Raw genomic sequence first — 21,739 nt, 5'->3', positions numbered from 1 at the left:
CTGGATGCAATCCTGTGCAATGTGCTCTAGGTGACCCTGCTTGAGCAGGGGGGTTGGACTAGATGATCTCCAGAGGTCCCTTCCAACCTCAGCGATTCTGTGATTCTGTGATTGTTGTTAGGATGCTGTATTAGAGCCTTTATTATGAAACTTATATAGGAAACTAAACTGTGTGCGTTTCTTTTTCAATGTATCACTGCATTTTCTTTGTCTTATATTACCCCTGCTCTACAATACTGCATAAAATTGACATCACCACCAAATTATAATCTTCAATTCCATACTTAATTCTGTAAAAAAATCACTAAAACCTGAAAAACMATAATTATGAATTCTGTTACTGCACTTTATTTTAGATCCCCTATTGGGCTGACCAAACTCAGCTCTTATAAATAAGTATTTTGTATTGACCTTTGGCCAACTGGTTGTCATTTCTCTTTTTTTACAAAAACTAATCTAAATTAGAAATAGATAATAAAATAGCTCACCTTTTGTGGCAATATTTGGTGTTCTAGAAATATTCCTGAAAATAATTCAATAAGGTCTGCTTTTTTGGGGACTTTCTGCTTATTCATAGAGAGCTCCCTGCTAAACTACCTAAAAATAGCAAAGCAGAGAGCCTGTCAGCAAGGCATTAGCTCTGGTCCGCATCTTTCTAAAATTTGTAACTTTTGAATTGCAAAGAGCAGAGTGAACACGGAGTTCCTGTAGTCACCCTTTTCTTTCCTTCTTTTCCCTCCATGTGAGAGTGCTGCTGCTTCCTTCCCACACCAAACTTCCCTCCCTTCAAAATGAAAGAAACAACTTCAATTTGCTGGAACRTTTCAAACTTGCAGTAACAATTTCTTCCACCTTTTTCCAAACTTCACCCATACAAAAGATACATTGACCTAAGCCTTAAGCTGCATTTGCTGAATTATTTTCAGAATATATATTGCATTTGATATCCCACATAACGGAATTTTAAGAACAATTAATGAAACATTATTCTCAGCAGCCCTTGGGACTTGGTATTTTCTTCCAGACTCACTAGAACAGTTTCTGCTTCAGAATATAGTTCCGAAGTGGTAATTTGCATAATTTCCATGACAAGAAGTCATAAAATGTCAAATTGTCATGAATTATAATCAAGTTTTACTATGTCTTTAATAAAACATATTTCATTTAGCAAATATAGAAACTACATTAGTAAATACACATTTTAAATGTATTAGGAGTCAATGTGTCTGACGATCTTAATCTGAGAAGTACTTTGTTAAACAACTTAACAGCCAATAATATGTACCTCCTACCAAATAACTGTTAAATGTCTACAATGTTTGGAAGACCATTTTTTTTGCCTCATGTTGATATTGGAAAGCTTTATAAAGAAGTTTTCTCTGAAGTTCTGCATGGTCTTAAATAAGGTCTGTTTTTTGGTCTTGGTCTTGTTTTTACACTGAAATACATGTTACTCTATAGTTCACTACTGAAAGTAAAAGAAGAAAAGGAAAATATGATCTATAACATCTTGAAATGTTGCTTCTTTTTAAGAAGAGGCAGCCGTAACCATCTAGATAAAGAATTTATAGTTATGCACTCAAAATGTGGGATTTCCCCCCCCCCCAACAGTCTGGTCTCTTCTTTCTAGCATTCTTCTGTTCTGACAATATGGGTACAAACACCTCTGCTGACCAATGTATGACTTTCCTTACTCTGCCTTTTGCCACTAAACTATATCAWTCACATGTTTTTCTCCTTTTGCATTAAATTTCAAACTGTGTATATTGCTCTTTGTTTTAAACCTGGAGTTATTATCAAACCCCTCTATGGAGTGGGGAAATAATCACAAGATGTACTGAATATCAGACTAAATTTACCAGAGGATTTTGCCTGACATTGCTTTTTACTCTAAAACATATGGACTTAGCCACAAAAAATTTAAGATAGTGAAATGTCTTCCTTTCTGCCTCAGAGTCTTCTCCTTTCCCCTCTCCATCCTGTCCTCTCTAAAAATGCAAAGTATCTCAGGGCTGACAAGAGCTAATACTGAAGCAATTTACAATTTCAGAAAGCTCCTATTACTGCTGCTGAGAACATAGGGAAGTCAGGAGTCACAAACTGAAACAGAACACTTATAAAGAAATAATGTTATGCTTGTTTTAATTACATAAATCCAAAATATACATTTTATCGAAGATATTAGTAGATGAATATCTGAAGATATTAGTAAATRAATTGTTTAGGGGCAAAATTATGCTGTGTTTTAGAAATCACCTTTGGAAAGATTCCCATCTACATGATAAATGCAACTGAAGAAACTTGCTAGAAAGAAAGAGGTGGCTTTTTCACAATTGTAATGACCATGAAAATAGAAGACAGATGGCAACAGGTTTGCTGTGCAAGCTTGCTGAATCTTTATAAAGTTACATAGAAGAGAAAAAGCTTATTATCAGTTACACCACAATGCTGTAAAAATTATATGTGCTTTGGATAGAAAGCAACTCAAAATGGGATGCTGAGAACAATAAATATAACAGTTGCACTAAAGAAAGACAGAAGAAAACTGACAAAAAAAAAAAAAAGAAATTGTAACAGAGGAGGACTGAAACATGCAGTCCAGCAATTGCATTTCAATGTCTGTAATGGATAATTATATGTTAGGCTCCAATGTGAAGGACATTTCTTTTCCTGAAACAATTCCTTTATCATGCATTACACATCACTTGCAAAGCATACCAGTAAAACAAATACTCCTTTTCTTATAAATACTGGGCAGTCACTTCTACAGAGATATAATGGAAATAAATGACTGCTGAACACAGTGGACCCATTACAAGTTTTTATTGCAAAAAATCAAAATTTGCTATGAAATAATACGAATACTGTATTAGCTTTATACAACAATCACWTGTGCTGAGATTTTAATTGGAATGCTGTATTTTGGAGTCAGACTAGTAACTCAAGAGTTAGGCTATAACTAGCTTCCACTTAATTTTTGGCAGCCTTTTCATATTTTCAGGATACATTCCTTCTTCCTGAAAATGAGCTGCCAGCAATAGACCACCAGGGGAGATCGTTTTGTTAGACAGAAAGGCTGCTTAGAAGGTATGAAATTTTAGGGGAAGCACTGTTTTTATTTTCTATGGATGATAATAAATCAGAGCTTTCTAAATGTTAGCTGTTTCTCAGACCACTGTATCCCACAGACATTATTCTTAGGATCTTCAGTTGTGTCCTATTCATTTGTCCTTAATGCAAAGTCATGCTTCTGAGCCCCTTTGAAGAAACTGGCTAATTAACTAAAGGCTTGTAATCAACAGAAGCATAAAAAAGGAGAGAAGTTTTCCAAAAAGCATGTTTATACTCATTTCACTCAGAAGTTCCAGACTCTGTTTTGGCATGTAACCATTTGTTGACAATGTAAGAATTAGCTGATACAAATTCCTTAGGTGACAAACCTCCCCTTATTTGCTCATGTGCCATAAAGAAAATGCTTCCTATCATAAATAATTAAGACTATTGTCTCTATATTATTCCCATAATCCAGATGATCTACTATCCCCCCAAAAGTCAACATCAGAACTGCGCACATTTATTCACTGGAAGGGAATGGGCAGTTATAAATTACTCTTAGATTCTGTTATGGAGAATAATTCTGAGCAGTTCCAGCACAAATTAAGGCCCCAGTGATTAATACTGGGAACAAATAACACAACAGTTGCTGTTGTATAGTACCGTTCAAGCCTATATCTAAAGAAGGCAATCTGGAGAGAAAGAGTAAATGATGCTTGATAGCCACCTGTAGATGAGCAGCATGTGGTGTTGCAGGGCTGTTACTGGAAGGCAGAGGGCATTTGTGAGATGTTCTGAAAAGTGGAGACCGCCTGGCACAGGCTGACTCTTCAGAGTGTTTGGTCTGCACTTTTGGCTTGCCACACCAGCAGCTTTGCTTGCCCTGTGTCACCTCTACTGTTCCTTTGCACAGAGGGAACAAATATTAGAGAACTGTGCTCAGGTTTTGTAAGCAGTTACATGCAATGTTGGTGATGAGGATTATCTCTAGAATAATGTTTAACTTCCGAAAAAGAAACTGCACAGGACATTTTTGAAAGAATTTTAAAACAAGCAGTTACAATAATTCAGAACAGAAGAGATTAAGAAACTTCCTATACTGAAGCCTTTGCTTACAGAAGACGAGCCTGAGAAACTGCATGCTTAAGGAAGGCAGAATCTGAATTTTACTGAAGCATCAGTAGAAAAGGTGCCAGAACAATAAACTGAATGAGTAGTAGCAAGTTGCCAGGACAAAACAGTATCACCCTATAGTTCTATGGGAAGTCCAGTACAATATTACCAAACCTATACTATCTATAACATGTTTCTTATGCCAGAGAAATGGAGGGCAGAAAACGTAACACCAGTATTTATGATGAGCCTGAAAAACTGGTAAGTCCAGCATACAACATTTCTCTGATCTCTGTATATCATTGTCAGAGACAGGGTCCCAGCTGAGATGATCCTTTGGAGTGACCCAAAATATCTATTAATCCTGAATATACTTGTTTTGCTCCTGAAAAGTCCAGCTGAGTTTGCAGTCTCTCTTTCTTAATACTTGCTTTGGGTAGCTGGAAAATGATGTCTTTCCAGCCAACTCTGAGGATCTTTCTATGAAAGAGAACCTGTTCTGCTTATGCATTCCCTTTGCTGGTTTGTATTCAATACACTTTTGTTTCCTGATGATGAAAAGTAGGCTATATTCTTATCATTAAGTAATTATTTTATGCCTAAAATAAATGCTATAGATAAACACAAGGAGAATCAACAGAAAAGGGTACTACTGCTTTTAGAAGTCCAGTAATCATATTCGCGTGAATATGGCTGTGAAAGTTTAAACCGTCTGACATCATCTCAAAACAAAACTAATTAAACCCTGCATTAGAAAATGATTACAGTTTGAATCATATCTGATGTTGCAACAGGCTGTAACCATTGTGAGTTGGATTGGGTCAGCAGCATATGCAAAATGGTAAGTCAGGTTATTGAAGTGCTATTTAAGCTGGGCAGCCAGTGAAGATATGATGTAAGATATAAGCCATCAAGATTTATACTGTAACAGAGAAAAGCACAGGGAAATCCTCAGTGCTCACAGATCTAGACAAAACTACTGTAAATTGCAGTAGATGAACTACAAAGGAAGCTCAGCGCAGAAGAGACTGGATTTTGCTAAAGCATAGTTCAGCACTAAGTTACAGCACTAAGCAGTAAGTACATGAAGCCACTATAACAAATATAACTGTTTTGGATGAAGATAGTCCCAAATGCATTATGGATGCCATCACATATATTGTTAATGTCTCTGCCACATCAAGAYGACAGCCATAGGCTAATGCATTAGTTTTAGACACTAATTTAGCAATCTTTTTGTTCCCTCAATTTATTTGCTTGTTACTCTTTGGAAGTTTTCTAGTTAATGAACCTCACTAGCATCTTCAGATGCTTGAGGAACAAAAGCTTTGTACTTGGTTGCTTGTAATAAATACGACATTTGACATATGATCCCGATGAAGTCTATATTGCACATGCTAGTAAGGYTATATTTGGTGGAGATCTTTTTTACTGAACTAAACAAACAAATAATTACATTTATTTAACACCATAAAATGATATACTGTTGAAAATATATTCAGATAAAAAAGAGCACTGAAGYCCCTCTGGTGAGCAACTGCAAAAGTGCATTTCAAAAATCTTCCATTTACTGCTAAATAACCTTCCTTTCTCTTTCAAGTGATTGTTAAGACACAAATTCACTCTATGGGTAGTTTCTATCATTGTCTCACCACATCCCCCAGACCTGAGCCAGTAAGAGGATGCAGGGTGTGAATTCCTTAAGACATCATTGCCAGTGGAACTGCCTTGCCAAGATCTCCTTTGTATCCACAAATATCTGCAATTCCATATTGTTTGGTGAAGGTATGGCTGGAAATTGAGATGGTTTCTGAGGGATGTCAGGAACCTCAGAGGCTGCCTGGAGTGCACTAGGATCACCTCTTGTGCCTCTCCCATATCAGGTCCCAACACAGTCTCCTGTTCAATGTGAAAATCTTTCAAAAAATCATTTAAAATAGCAAGTCTGTGGTGAAGACTGCAAGCAAGACTACTGAGTAGATGACAAGAAAAGAAATCGATTTACCTGGCTACATACTTTTCCTAAATGGACCTGTTGTTTAGAGGATGCTTGAAACCTAAAAGTTATCCAGTGTCTGTGTGGAAACCTGTGAGAAGCTGATGTTTGAGTGGAATCACTGAGCTGAGCTGTGTGAGAGCAGATCTGGAACTGAGACAAAGATTGAAATATCTGCCCTGAAAAGCAGAACAGATTCCTAGATGCAGAAACCAGGCTAGACTTTAGTCATCATACTTATTTTTAACTGAGGATCATCAGTAAAAGTAAGGAAAGGCATATATAGGGATCTTAATCAGAAAGCTATTCAGCTGGGATCCTCTGGACTACCTCAGGCTTAAAGGACTGRCATTTCTGGCCTGCTCTCAAGCAAACAAAATGATCACAGTCTTAAAAAATGAGAAGTAGTTCATCACTCTGAATGAACTTCCCGCTTATGATCTCCTAGTTTGATATGAATTAGACTGTCTGCAAACACACTTAAGGCTTCTGGAAGGCAGACAAGTGAATGTAGTATTCTGTTCTCAAGACTGGTTGATTCCCAGCCCTAAAGAAAGGACTTCGTACTTCCATGTTGTTGGTGCTACCTGACAGAATATGAAGTCTATACATGCTGCAAAATGTAGGCAGGACTTCTAAAGGGACTGACAGATTAAGCTTCTTAGTCTAAAAAAAGTGTTGGATGGGTAATAGATGACTAAAGTTGAAAGAAAATTACCTCCAAATAATTTCAAGTACTGACACATTCTGCCAGTGCATAAATTAAATAACTGGCCAAGAGGAACAGTTATACACACACTCCCAAAATTTTGTGACTCAGTAAAGCTGGAGTCACATGTAATGCACAGTAAATTTGGTATGGAGTATAACCTTAGAATATGCTGCAGCATGACCCCATAAGCCACATAAGTCATTACAATCCTAATAGAAAGAACCCTAAATGATTTAGAAAATTTAGAAATCTTTCAGAATTTGAAAATTGTCCCAAGTGAGGTGGGTTCAACTGTAGCAAAGTTCATGAAGCAGTCCTATTAACTCTGCAGTCTGAACTGAGAAGAGGCAAAACATAGCCTTAATCTCCAAAAAGTCAGAGTCACAGAGTAATCTAGAGAGTTTTTGTTACCTCTTCTGAGCTGTTTTTGCCTTTCACCAGGCAACTGTTAAGGTAAAGATTTAATGCTACCCTTCTCCATCTGAGTCATACCTCCAGGACATTGGTGAAGACCCTCGCAGCAATACATAACCCAAATGGTAAGACTGTACTAGTAAAGGACCTGGCCCATCATAAATCAAAGATATTTCCTAAACTTTATTGAAATATAATACATATATATATACACACATATTTATACATACTGATTGTAAGTAGCAAAAGTAGTTCAGAAATTAAAGCCAATTCTTTCCTGAAGCAATGGAATTATCACAGACAGTATTACCATCTCAGTCTTGAATTTCAGAATAAAAATATTCAGCTTCCTCACATGCAAGGTGGATCCTTTTTGCCACCTGAAAATATCATCTGTAAAAGTCCTTTCTTCTGAGGCAAGAGTGAATGGGTTCTTTAGTTCCTAGAACTGGAAGATTAACTACTTCCTGCTTATGGAAGCATTCCAGGAGAGAGAGAGGAAAAGTGATGGAGCAGACAAAAAAATAGAGCAATCATGCACATCCAGGGATACATATGTCCACTCTCCAAGAGCATGATATTTTTCCCACCCTTATGTACAGAGACATGAAAGCCAGTTGCAAAAAGCTGGGAGAGTATCTGACCTCTTTTGGGACTACCTTCAATTTCCCAAAGGAAATAGAGATTTAACAGGAAAAAATATATATATATATAGGTTTGTTTAAGATAGGTTTGTTTACTTGATAGTAATGATGAATTTTCTGCTGCTCTTGACAGCAGTGCTTATCTGTGCAGAGATTGCAGAAGTGAGGTTCAGAGGGCTTGAACCCCTGAGTACAACTGCAAATGCATTTTCATTCTAAAATTAAAGAGAAAATTCCAGGCAGATGTATAGTGGCTTTGGAGTCATTTGGGGTGTTCAAGATGTCATGAGGATATGGAAAAAAAAGGGGGGGGTTGATTCTTGAGAGTTAAGAGAGCAGTAGACAAGAATGGAARATGGGACTGAATGGACCTTTGTATTATCACTTAAGTGGTGTCTTATAGTACAATCTTAATGAAGGCCTTCATCAGAGGGGAACAGTCTTCTCTTGAGACAGGGAAGTCCTAGCATTTCTATAGATGCTAAAAAGGCTTCTGGGTCTAATGGGGATTTAACTCCCAACAGCCTGGTGCATGAAGGGATTCCAAGCAGACTTCTATGTCTGTGGCATCCAGCCACCAGAGAGAGGACCTGCACTATTTCATACACTTCTCTTACCAATACCTTAAAGCAAGATGYCACAGGACTAGAAAAGAAATGTTTCTTCCAAGACAGTGAGGACTTTAGAACAGTGATCTGTCCTTAAGATTGTGGCACTACAAAACACAGATCAATTCACCACCTGTTGAATGCCACCATTAACTAGCATAGCCATTCATAGCTATGTCCGTCGCTGAAAAATATCAAGGAGTCCAAACCAGGTCAGGCTGAACCAATGGTCAACTCAGAGAGAACTAATCATTCGCATGACTGATTATTTGAGAAAAGACCTTATACTGACAAGCCATATGATGGATGAGYGAGGATGTTTTCTACCTTGTATCTGCCTGGCAGGGGCTGTGCAAGAAATCTTGACTTATTTGCCCATTACAGCTCACTTCCAAGATACAGGATGAGGTCAGGACTGTAATCAGCCTCAAACATGGATAGGCAAGGCAGGGATATTACCTTTTACTTCTGGCATGTCTGAGACCAGTTTTGAATCCTGTGTCCTGTTTGAATGTAAATGCTTTAAAAAGTTTATCAAAAATTGAAAAAGCTTTAAAAAAGAACCGCAAGAATTACTTTGAATATGAATAGGAAGAGCTAAAATAGTTCTACTTATTTAGTTTCTGAAATAAAACGGTTAAGATTAAAAAGTAATCTATAAAGCTTAAAGATATCTGATGCTACATAGCATTTTAAATCTAGCAAAGAATATGCAAAGATGTAATAGATAAGATCTTGAGCTAAAGAATAAAAAAAACCCAAACCGGATACACATCTTTAGCACTGAAAGTAATTAAATGCTGGAGCAGCTTGTCAAAGGATGTTGTGATGAATGTTTAACCGGTGTTTTTACAGTGAGATTACTTTTTAAGTAGGAATATTTTAAGTATATTAATTATTGACTCAAAAAATTCTAACATCCAGAAATGGACTGGTATTTAAAATACTSCTATAAGAGATTGATAAGGAAGCAGAGAGAACAATAAGCAACATTTAAAGTATAAATTTTAGCAGATTATTATGACTTTTTGGAATAACAATTTAAAGGTAACATCTTCTCACTGAATAGGTCAGCATCCGAGTTCCTTGACAATTACTTCCCATTTTAATGATATTTTTAGCAGAACTACTAGARCAATTTGGATTGTGGGCAGATGAGCCAGATTTCATATCTCAATTGCCAACTTGCTAAACAACAATTTCAGCATCATATTCTGCCTCCAGTTACACCTCTTTACTGCTGAAGACAGTTACTCATGTTCTAGTAACCTGATTCCTCTCAATATAGTTATCCAGCCTTAAAATTGGGCAGAATCTGAACTCTGAGCTTTGTGATGATGAACAAGAAGAAAATTTGTTTTCAAATGCTGAACAGTTTTCAAGCATGGCATTTAGATTGCCACATTTGGGTAACTGCAAAATAAGTCTTAAAAGTCTTAAAGTTAATTAAGACATCTAGACTGATGTTGCATTAATTATATATAATTAACATATTAAAATAATTTGTGCTCAATCACATATATTAAAAACTTAGAAAACTCAACCTGTGTAAAATTCCTTTTATCACCACCCGTAAGTCACAAATGTATCAACCCAGACCTCCAACACACCTGTTAACCATGGGATCTTGCTAGGTGTTCAGTGGCAAACATTTTTGAGAGTACATGTTGTACATCTGCTGTCTTGCAAATATAAATTTAAATCTCAGASTTCAAAGGAGACAGCTCAGATGGCACTTTAATATGTTTAAAATATTTAACATGTATATCCTAAGGCTAAATAAAATTTGACACAGTGTGAAAAAAAATCTTTTTAATGAAAAAATCGTCACGGACATTAGTCAAATGATAGATTATTTTCCAGGTGGGCAGACTACACAYCCTCCTGTAGTGGCAGAAGATGGCCTTATCCTCCAAGTGACCAAAACTACTGCACTTATAGATGAGCATTATACATGAGCTGCATGAATTGAGGCTTTCCAGAATTATCAGACTCACTGTGCATGCACTACCAGATAAATCTCTGCCCACTCTTTAAGCATGACAGCTAAGGGTGGACTGCCACCATTCAAGAAAATTATGCAGGCTGCTTCTTGCTTCTGTCTTTCCTGAAAACTCCTCAGATGTAGGCAGAAACTGGCTGCATATAGATGATTTGTTCTACTGGCAGCAATTGTCTTTCCTGGTGACCTACAGCCACCCCATCACTTGGTAGATGCATAGTGAGAAAAATTGCTGATTATGACCTTCTGCTACCAGAAGAGCATATCTACCTGTGGATGGTTCTCTGTCTGCATTTGATATCCCTGACCAGGGAGGTATTTGCCAAGAAAGCGGGCCTGATAAGCAGCAATAACATGTGAGCTGCAAGACGTCTGTTCTTCTGGAAAGACTTTTTTAAAAGTGTATGCAGGGGGAGAAATGATTCATTTCTGGGTCTCACTGAAGTGAAATGTCATCTTGCTTTATAAACCAGGGTGGTAAAGAAAGCTTTGGATACAATTACTTTCAGTACTGCTTGGGCACACAGCAGATATACACACTTACTTGCATAATAATTTGTCTTTAACACAAGAGGGGGCATAAGCTTTTGTAAATGGAGATAATAGCAATTAACTTCGACATGTGTTACTGTGTTAGCTTTGAAATATTTGTAAACCAGGTAATAAGGACATTTTAATATTAAGTATTATAATGTCTTAGTGGACTCAGACTGTGTTTTTCCAAGAAACTGTTAACAGTCTCCTTAACAAAAGGGTTTTGGTCATAAGTGTCCCAACAAGTGCTCCTACAACTATGAAGTGTGACACACCTGACATGCTGTAAATAACTCATGCTTCATTTCCTCTAAAAGAAATATACCTGAGAAATTTGGGACCTGGCTCTTCAGAACTGTCCTCCAGAACATTTCCTCCCCCCTCCACGCACACACCAGGCACACAGACTCGCACCTTTATATTTGGGCAACCCCACCAATGATTTTAAGACCAGATTATATAACTTCTGTCTGTGTGTCTAAAGGTATGACTGCCATTTTAACAGCAATCGCAGAGGTCACTGATCACATAAGCTTGTTAGCCAGACAGAAAAGGCTAATGGGGGAGCAAAGACCATTGTCATGATGGATTTCATGTAACTTGGTCCTGCCCCTTCCAACAAGGATATTTAAATATAGCTATTTATACAAACACTAATTTGTAAGCAAAGTTTGTCATAACAGGGCAAACCAAATGAAATGTACTCAAAGTACAGGCAAGGAGAAGATGGATCAAGTGCTCGCAAATCCATATCAAACCTCCCTGATATAGGGACAGACCCTGGGATACAAGAATCTATTTTGATGTTCCTACAGCATTTGATGTGTTATGCATTATCAGAATGGATTTGTCTAGTAAAGGTATCCACTTTAGAGTGGGGAGCAAATTTGCTACACGGTTCACTTCTCTCAGAACTCTTTCTCTTTTCTGTTTCAGACTTCTGGGTTTATTTTGTCGGAGTTTTCTCTATTAGAATTTGACGTTAATAATGAATGTTAAACTTATGATCATATTTCTGTATAAAAGTACACAATATTTCCTATAATAACTTTGACATAACTACTGAGAAATAAGTATCTGATTAATAAACAGGTATTCAGCTGGTTTAATTTTTTTTTTTCATTATCTCACACTACCAACAATGAAAAGATAACTGCTTGTGACGGTGTGCTCCTTCCCGCCCGCAATATGCTCCCTCCCCCTCAAGCTGACCTCCCTGTAGACAGCACGTAGGCAGGGGCTAATTGAGCATGCGCCAACTAAGACCCGTCTAGCATGCAAATACGACTATGAGTCAATCATCTCCCCCCTATAAATAGGGGGCAGCCCAGAGCCCATGGAGCTCTCCTGYGTGGCAGTGGGCTGCACTGCAGAACCTCCTCTTGAGCAGGGACGCCTCTCAAGGTTACTCCTCGAGGTTGAGAGATTCCCTACCCACCCCAGATCCTTGGTAAGTGATTAATAGCATGCTGAAACTTTGCGAACTTCGCGAAACTTTGCTGAGTTATATCTCTGATTAATTGCACACATAATCCCTTAGACATTAACCATTGACCAAGTCTGAGACCAGGMCTGGATCCAGCCACACCTAGGCTCCTCCAAGGAGGAGTYTGGAAAGCAAGGGGGTCCTTTCTGAACTTTGTGACTCAACGGGAGGGTCTTCTTTGCACTTGCATCTGACTCTGTCCTCCATGCAGTAAACAACCGAGGGAACCTTGCCAATCAAACCTTGTCAAATCATTCTTATTTACAATTGAACTTTGTTAAGTTGCTGTCTTACCACAATAAACATAGTGCCGCTTCTCTCTTACGAGTGAAGTGCATTACTCCACTCATCCATGACACTGCTGTGGCCTGCTTTCGATGATCCAAGCTTTTCCTGTTTGAAAAATAATAATTTTGGGGCTATTGACCCAGAGAAGAAAGCGTGCCTGGAGAAGCATGTATTTTAATGCTTCTGTAGTGTTATCAGAAATCAAGATCAATTCAAAAATAAAGATTGGACAACAACCAAAATTTCATAAATGATTTCTAGAGATACTGCTAGGGGAAAATGACTGCAGAAAGCAAAAACCAAAGCTGTTGTACCAGATTAATTCATCTGCCTCAGCACATTTAGGCTGCATTCAGTTTGGCTGAACTGAATTTCTTATCAGATGTTGAACAATTCATCTACTGGGGAACCAGCTACCAGAGAAACAGAGCAGATAACTAAAAGAAGAATTCTCTTGTAAAAAGAGATAGCTATAACCCAAGATCTTCCTTACAATATTAAGAAGACGTACAACCATTTGTAATTCTGAAGAAATTTGGGCGGAGAATTCAGGAAGGGACCACTGGGCAATGTGAAAACACAAATTATAACACACTATACGATAGAGCTGTCTAGCACACTTTCACTGGTGATACTTAATCTTTTTCCATTGATATAACAACACATAGGGCTAAACAGATTTAGCAAATTTAGCAGACCTAATGAGATAACTGAAGAAATGGAAAAATTCAAGTAATCCTTACCCCTCAAGCAAGAGCAGGAGAAGGTAAAATAACTGGAAATAAGCTATTTATATATATGATTACTGTGATGTTGATCCACATGATTCTACCTGAACCTGATAATGGGGTCTTATAGTGGAGTGCAGAAGCTCRGATATGGATCAGAGATTAGCCAAAGCAACTAGCAGAGTGTTTGAGTTAATCATAATGCAAAGCTCATAACCATCACAATACAAGGACCTACCAAAGCTTAATTAGGGTTTTCACAGGGATCCTGTTAATCCACTGAATCAAGCTACAGAACAGACTGATTCATGTAATCTGTGTCATTAGGGATTCAGCAGTTTGAAATCTCAGGAAATAAAAAAATTCATGAAATAAAAAAGAGAAGAGACACTGACCTTAACATTATGTAAATTAAATATTCTTAAATGTCCTTATACTAGAAAGACCTGGAGTCAAAGCTGGACTAGAAGTTATCGTTTGCATAAGAGCCACAGTTGATCATCTCATTGCTTTCTACGTGAGCAGACTAAGTTTGAATTCAAAGTGTATCTCTCCTTAAATCTATATCTGTATTTCTTCTGGGTGTGTCAAAAACTCTGACTTTCTGAAGCTGAGGAATATTTTAAGTGAAGGGATGGGATGGGGAAATTAGACCAAAGAAATGTAATAAAAAATAGGAATTCTCTCGAAAGATGCATTAGATGGCCAAAATGTGGCAATCCCATAATAAAGAAAGAGAAGTTTTGTCTAACAGCTCATTTTCCTTATGTAGTATAATGACCACAATAGTTATAAAAGAGTAATAGTGAACACATGGAAAAAGGGGAAATAGCAATTTGTATGACTTATGATATATAGAAAAAAAWAGATAGGAAACTAACTAAAGACAAAGGAAAAAAAACTGTAGTGAAAGGGTTAAAGTTCCAAGGACGTATTTGGTAGAATTTTTGTTTGGGTTGGTTATTTTTAAAATGTATTAGTAACAAAAGAAATCATATTAAGAAGGATAGTGTCGTAGGGATAATATGGTAGGTGTGGTTAATCTTCCTGATTTCTGAGACATACACCAAATGACTGACACAGAGCTAATGGACAGAAAACATACTTCCTACTTAAAAGGAAGAGTAAATCTGGGAGTGATTCAGAGGAATGAACAACATGGACTACAAGGTGAAGATTGGAAAAAAATAATAATTTAGAATGAAACACTGTTTTTAACAGTGGGAAAAAGGAAGAAATTGTGAAATAATTACTGCTTCCCTTGTTGTCTTCAGAAGAAGTCTAGGTTCTGGATTCACCCCATTTAGCTTTAGACAGCCCAGTAATTCTCATAAGTTTAGGGTACAGCTGACCCAGACAGAAAGATTCCCCCCCCCCAAAAAAAAAATCACTTGTGCTCACTGCTCTCTCTTTTCTTTATTCAAACATGATTTGATTTTCATGATTTAGTGAAAACATCATAAATTCATCATAAAGGCAAATGCATGGAAGTTATTTCCCTGTGATACACAGGAGATTAGAATCCATGATCTCATACTTCCTTTTTGCTTCATGAACAAACCTATAAAATTTACTACTCCCTAAGCTTCATGTTCCTGATGTATGAAAAGGAGATAATTCTATGTATTGTTGCAAAGCATTTTTAATTCTACAGAAAAAAAAGTACAGGAAGTGTTATTAGTACTAATATATTTCTAGCTGGCATGGATAGACGTAATTTCACTACTCAGATTATTTTCTTCTGCCTGCAAAGTTAGGCATGCAATTCTTTCTCCTAATCATTGACAAAACTATATTCTTAGAAAATGCTTACCCGTCTCCTTAGTAGACCATGAAACTAATTTAATTTAAAAATCTTGCTTTAAAAAAATCTATAACACCAATTTAACATATATTGCTTTTATAACTAAAAAAATAAAGATTTATTATGTGGCTATTTCAGTCTAAAGTACTGGAAAGTAATAAATGGTCTCAAAACTTGATATGAATTTTGCACATTTCAGTTTCTACCACCCACATTTACTGACAGCTAACCTACAGGATAAAAGTTAAAAAAAGAGAGTCAATAAATATATCTAGCTGGCATCTGTAGATTTTCATTAAAAGGGAATTCAGCCTTGTGGAGAGCAAGTAAAAGTAAAGGCATTTATGTGCATAATGACAGGCAAACACCGTGCTGTACATAATTTTCTTTTGCTTGTGGTGGCTCTTTGACAGTAGGAATGTAGCATCTGCTTTTTAAAAGTAAATAAATTAAAAACATACAAAATATAAATTCTATATTGAGAAGTCAGTAGGAAGCAAGGGAAGTAAACAGCGAAACTGCCTCCTTGAGGGAGATAAAACAGACCAAAATCACATGCCTTTCTCATATCCAGGTTATTCTCATACTTCTTCTAAAGTCACAAAGAAATAAAACTGAGCAATAGGATTCTCTTATTCTTCCATTGAAGAGGCAATGTCCATTAATTCAAGGTCTCATCCCAAATGAGATAACTCACAACCAAACTGCAATGGGAATCAGACCCTTGTGTTCACACTGGGAATAGATCACAGCTATGCACCATAGGGGGAAGTGGCGATTCCTGTGATAAGCAGCCTGCTTGTCTGAGGGTTGGTTTGTTTKTTTTTTTTTTAAGAAAGGTTAATTATAAACCTGTAATTTGCAAGAAGTATTGTATTGATAATTTGGATGGTAGAGCTCTTTACCCACTGCTTATGATATGGAAATAGCAGTATAAATATTCCATACTAATCCTAACCATCTATCACTTCTGAGTGGCCAGCGCCAGCATGGGTGAGCTGGGAGGCAGCACAATTTGCGTCTTGCAGATTTACCCTTGCTTTATTTGCAGTTACAGTGTTTACCTCCTTTTGATCTCCGTGGACGTAAAGCACTAGAGAGGCACACTGTCATCAGCAGTGACAATTAGTTTGAGAAAAGCAGCTCTTCCGTAGACACTGAGCTGAGGCCACGAGAAGGTTTTTCAGCGACAAAGGCACAGCTTTCCCAAGACGCTTCTCAGTGTCACACTGCTTAAAGCAAGCAACTAAGGGCTGACAGCACCTATTGCAAACTCCCTTGGCTAGCAAGCTGCTTTATTTATTTACCCATTTCTATCTGTATGCAGGACCTGAGTCTTCTGGTATGAAAGTAAATAAATAAATAAAAACACGGAAGAGAGCTTTCCTCTTATTCATCCTGTCCAACAGTGGTCTGCTGGCCAGTCATGCAGCATGCACATGCTGGCCAGCTGCTCACATATGCATAGCTTTAAATCAACTACAGCACATGTGTCTGTCTACAAATGACTTACTAGTGCTGTGTTTGGAGCAGAAACATTTACTCAAGGAAAACTTCACTGGAGTGCTGTGTTAAAGATTTCTATCTACTGCTCACCCTCTCAGTATTTGTTTTAACAGCTGTTTTAATTCAATTTATCTTGTTAAATATGAAGACATAATTGAACAAGTTATTTCTAAAGAATGCCTGAAATTGCCAATATCAAATTCTCTATCATCTTTCTTCTTTTGCACACTCTCAGCTACATCTAATCATTTCACATATCAACCTATGATTGCTTTCGTACTTCATAATTCCACACATAACTCTTTTTGACATCAAGGATAAAGGGTATATCATATTGATCCTAAGCAAGGCAGAATGGCAGAAAAGCCCTATGTTTGTTACAGGCTATTTCTAGTATGAAGTGCTGGTGACTGCAAATCCTCTGGAATGAATATTTGTCCATTTCCATCCACGGACATCACTGTGAAGAAGGGCTTCACTGTGCAAGTGCTGAAATTCCCAGCAGATCATAGCTTGGATGACAAAACAACTTCAGTGGCTGCTAATTTCAGAGCAGCCACAAGTAACTGAACTGACATTTCCAGGCATGTACAGTCCTTGTTAAAAGGAGCACCAGGACATCTGCATTCATCTTGAACTACCACAAACAGCTCCCTGTGCAGCCATGGTTTGGTTCTGCTTTCTAGCTGATGAACTGGAACGTGTCAATAACCAGGGTTATTAAAATGGGATAAGAAGCTCACCGTTTAACATCGTTCAAGTGATTCAGTAATTATGTCAATTATTATAATTTTAGCTGTAAAGTTCTACATAAACTACCACCCCCATTCTCTGGGCTCTTAAGGAAGGTTTTTTAGATACTATTCTTGATACTATCATATTAGATAGATAGGAATAATATAGAAACATGGAAGCCACATTTCACAGCAACACAGATGACCACTTCTATGCCAGTTTTCCTGTTTAGCTTCATTAGAGGCATTAATCGCTATGAATATTTTCTATCACTCACATACTTTACTTTTCTTCTCCGAACCATAACTCTAATGGTGTAGGTTTTAATGCTCGCTTTAAGGAAGAGTGGGTTATTTTACAATTTATCTGATTACTAAGTAATTTAGCTTTTGAAAAACAACCACATTTTCCAAGAAACATGAGGACATAAACAATTTAACTTAAAAAGGGCTGATCTGTTGATGCTTCAACCACTCTGTCACTAACCATTTACCCAGAAAAACTGCTATCGAGGGAAGATGTTCACATTCAAAACTCCTCCCATACCTTGATCAAGTTCATATCATGTTTATATAAGATCACAATCCTTTTAGAAGAGTATTAAAAGTATAATAAATAACATAAACTGATATCCTGAATATAGTATAATCATAAGATGTTAACATACTATATATTTTATTTGCTCAGCTCTTGTATCTAATTTTAACTGTGAAAAACTTGTAAAAACTTGCCATACAAAAAGAAATATAATTAATTTTAAATCAATTTGTACCTAGGTGTCAACATATTTGCCTCATTAGGAAATGTCTTACATATAAGATACTACCATATTAAAATTTTAAAAAATAAGTTTATTAAGGAGAACATAACCTAATTTACAAAAGGTTAAATATTTAACCTGGAGATAAAATCTCTGCAATCCACGACCCACAAAAGTATAAATCTATTCTGCTACTTATCACTTTAGGAGCTGTCATACAATATTAAAAAGATCTGTTTGAAAATGCTTCTTCTATATCAACAACAGAATCACTCAGCAGTTGGAGGCAACTGGACAAAACCACAGAAAGCACACTGTCACTTAGTTCAGTACATCAAAAAATTAATATAAGAATATCCAATTTTTATTCTGCAGGTTTTATTATTTTCATATATACGATGTCCTTGCATGCTATTTATTATACACAGTTTGTTTAAAGATTTTGAAGAAAGCAGACTACTACTCGCACTTGTGATAGTTATTAAGACACTAAAATGAGGAAAATGAGATTTTGTTATTGAGTTAACGAACTGCACCTGATTCTTTCAAACTGAGTGTGGAACTAGTTCACAAAGTTCAGAATCATGATAACCCAGTGTGGGAAGGACGACGGTTAGCTTCAAGCTTTTGGTACCAAGAAGGGCTAATTCTGAAGCTTAGATCTCTACATAAGTTTCAGTATAATTTAGAGGGTTCAGATTTAGCATCCTGCTTGGGTCCAGTGTATTATAGATTATCACTCAATCTAGGGATTGTTTTCAGATAGATGTAGGTCGTATTTTATATGCCATATGCATGTAAAACCATTGGTTAGTATGAAACATGCATATGCAGGGACACATGACTCTTGGGGACAAAAACCAAAAAGAGGTATCGCCTAACCAAAACCAGACAACTGCAAACATCCTTATAACAAATGACATTTTTCAGAAAACTCCCACCCACATCTTTACTGATTTATGGAAAAGTACATGGATAGTGTGAGTAGACTTGTAAAATTCATTTTTCTTAACATTCTACTTAAAAGTTTCTGTAATATTTGCACAATTTTGTGGGGCATGTACTTTTGATTATATATGGGTGTAATTGAATAGACTTGATACTTACAAAAATCATGATGCACAGTTTTTTCACCTTCCTAGTGAAAGCGTATACATTCTTTTTTCTATTGTGATTAATTCAGATCTTTAATMCTCAAGTTTAAGAAATACATGAGTAACAAACCTACACTGTTCCTAAACTACAGGAAACTAAATCCCTAAGTACCTGCTATCTAAACCCCATTTTCATACATCATTGTTTATATCTATTGTTTGATTTCCACATCATGTTATCTTTTATCATTCATAGCACTCGAGCACCACTGAGGAACGAACGGGGCGTAGGCATCTTCCTGTGGTTCACCTAGCGGGCATGCTGCAAAGTTGTACCGCACGAGGCAAGGCACAACTTTTAGGATTGCATGCACATGCAGACTGACGGTTTTGTGGCCACTGAAGCAGACAAAATAGGCAGCTGCACAATAAACTTATTTCTTACAGAAACTTTACTACTGCTTACAAGCGGCTCCCCTATATTTCTAATTTTCTTTGCACTATCACCTTCCCCAGCCACACACACATATAAAGCAAATACTAAATTTTACTGTGGAATCCAGCTGGATGTGCGAATCAGGCTCAACAGAACATACAGAAACATGCCAACCAATGTAAAAAGCAAATATTCTTTTTTTCAGACTCTCTGCAATGTCTAATGCTGCTGATAAGTTTTATCACAACATTTCTGGAGTTGATTTACATTTCTTTTTACTATTTAACAAAAAAAGAAAAAGAAAAGCAGAAGTTAATACATTCAGAAGGAGAGCTCTCTGGTGTCTTTCAAACCAAATATAATGCACTCTATGGATACATAAACCAACCTAAATAATCTTCTTTATAAAAATGCATTTGCTAACACATTTTTCTGAGCGCCAGCCGGGTTTTCAGAAGCTGTAATTAATACTAGTAAGTCTACACATTTCAAAACACAGCCACAGAGAGAGAGAAACAGTTCTGAGTGAACTTCCTTGTTTAAAGTCTCTTGAAGAAAAGACTGCATTTCTTGGAAGGTTTACATAAAGCAGGATTTCTTTAAATCTTTTCATAAGGGCAAATTTTGCTTAGGTTCTTACTTGTTAACACATGAAACCACAATCTCTTCGTCAATAAAGTTCCCCRTTTCAGAGGTATAAGTACATACACTGTACCCAAAGGCTAGCTTGCAGGAATATTGGAGAATACAGTATTTCTTTAATATTTGAGAAACAGAGACTGTGTCAGCCTGGAATCTGATAAAACAGTAGGACACACTGAATGTCATTACATTATCAACCATGCTGCAAGCAGGGTTTTTTTTAACTACTCATAAGGTAAGAATAACAGTGCTTTCAGAAATCAGGTAAAAATAATCAATATGCCACTAGCTTTAACTAACAAAAAACACATGTAAAATACAGCTTCTTATTTCCCATTTTTACTGTTTTGTACACAAACTATATTGCTAAGAAGCAAGGAGAGGATTTGTCTAAGATAAACAAAGCATCAAACAATAAAACTTGCACCTGATTGTCCTAAGTGAACATTAAAGTTGCTTATTTTGAATCTGAGTATTGCAGTTATTCCTCCCCAAGCACATTTAAAAATTTTAACAGTAAATTAAATATTCAACAGGTTTTTGAATATATAAAATATATATGTATACACAGATAGACAGATATTTTAACAATCCCAGCCCAGAAGACTAGTTCTCACGAATAGGTTATAAGACAATTTTAAGGCAATAGAATCATATTTGCATGTTAACATTATGCAGTCTGGTTTGGTTTCAGATTTACAGATGTAAAACAGGAATAAGGTATGCAGATTTTAAGAAATTTTTCTCAGCGTAACCTCTAAGTTTACACTTGCAGGGAAAACATTTGAATTGCTCTGCTATTTTTCCTGTGGAAGAAAATCATCACAACTTCAACATCAGCAACACGCAGCCCCTGAGGTGCACGGCAGGCTCCAGGTGGCTCCGGTGGGGTCTTACCTCTCGCTACAGGGGCCCCTGGCATCGCTGCAAGAGCAGAGCCAGAACCGAAACATCCGCGGGCACTGGCGAGCACGCTCCCTTACCTTCTAAACCTGCTTCAATCAGCCCAAACTGTTCCAACACTTTAACAAAAAGCACAATCACGACCAAAACCGCTATCATTTCAAGCCCCTCCAAGTTCATGATGAGCTAGGTCATGGTCTGACCACAGCCACTGAGAAAAGTGCTCTTCTGCCCGGCTTTCTTTGCAAAGCCATGAAACTACGTTAGGGAGGCTACGGCG

At 36.9% G+C, this 21,739-nt stretch overlaps 1 protein-coding gene across 5 annotated transcripts in view; it reads right to left on the bottom strand.

The window, feature by feature from the left end:
• Positions 1–21,739, bottom strand: part of KCNIP4 (potassium voltage-gated channel interacting protein 4) — a 467,467-nt gene that overhangs the window by 205,819 nt on the left and 239,909 nt on the right. For 2 of the 5 annotated variants that reach the window (XM_026072980.1, XM_026072983.1), the window contains exon 1: positions 21,540–21,639. The exons of the other annotated variants lie outside the window; for them this stretch is intronic. In XM_026072980.1, coding sequence (XP_025928765.1) covers positions 21,540–21,639 — 100 coding nt within the window. Of the gene's footprint in view, positions 1–21,539; positions 21,640–21,739 lie in introns of those variants that run through there. 5 annotated transcript variants of the gene reach the window in all.

This window comes from Apteryx rowi, unplaced genomic scaffold (genome assembly GCF_003343035.1).
Source record: "Apteryx rowi isolate R43461 unplaced genomic scaffold, aptRow1 scaffold_355, whole genome shotgun sequence".
Lineage (NCBI taxonomy): Eukaryota > Metazoa > Chordata > Aves > Apterygiformes > Apterygidae > Apteryx > Apteryx rowi.
Note: the sequence above shows the minus strand (reverse complement) of the source record. Positions and strands in the feature narration are given on the sequence as shown.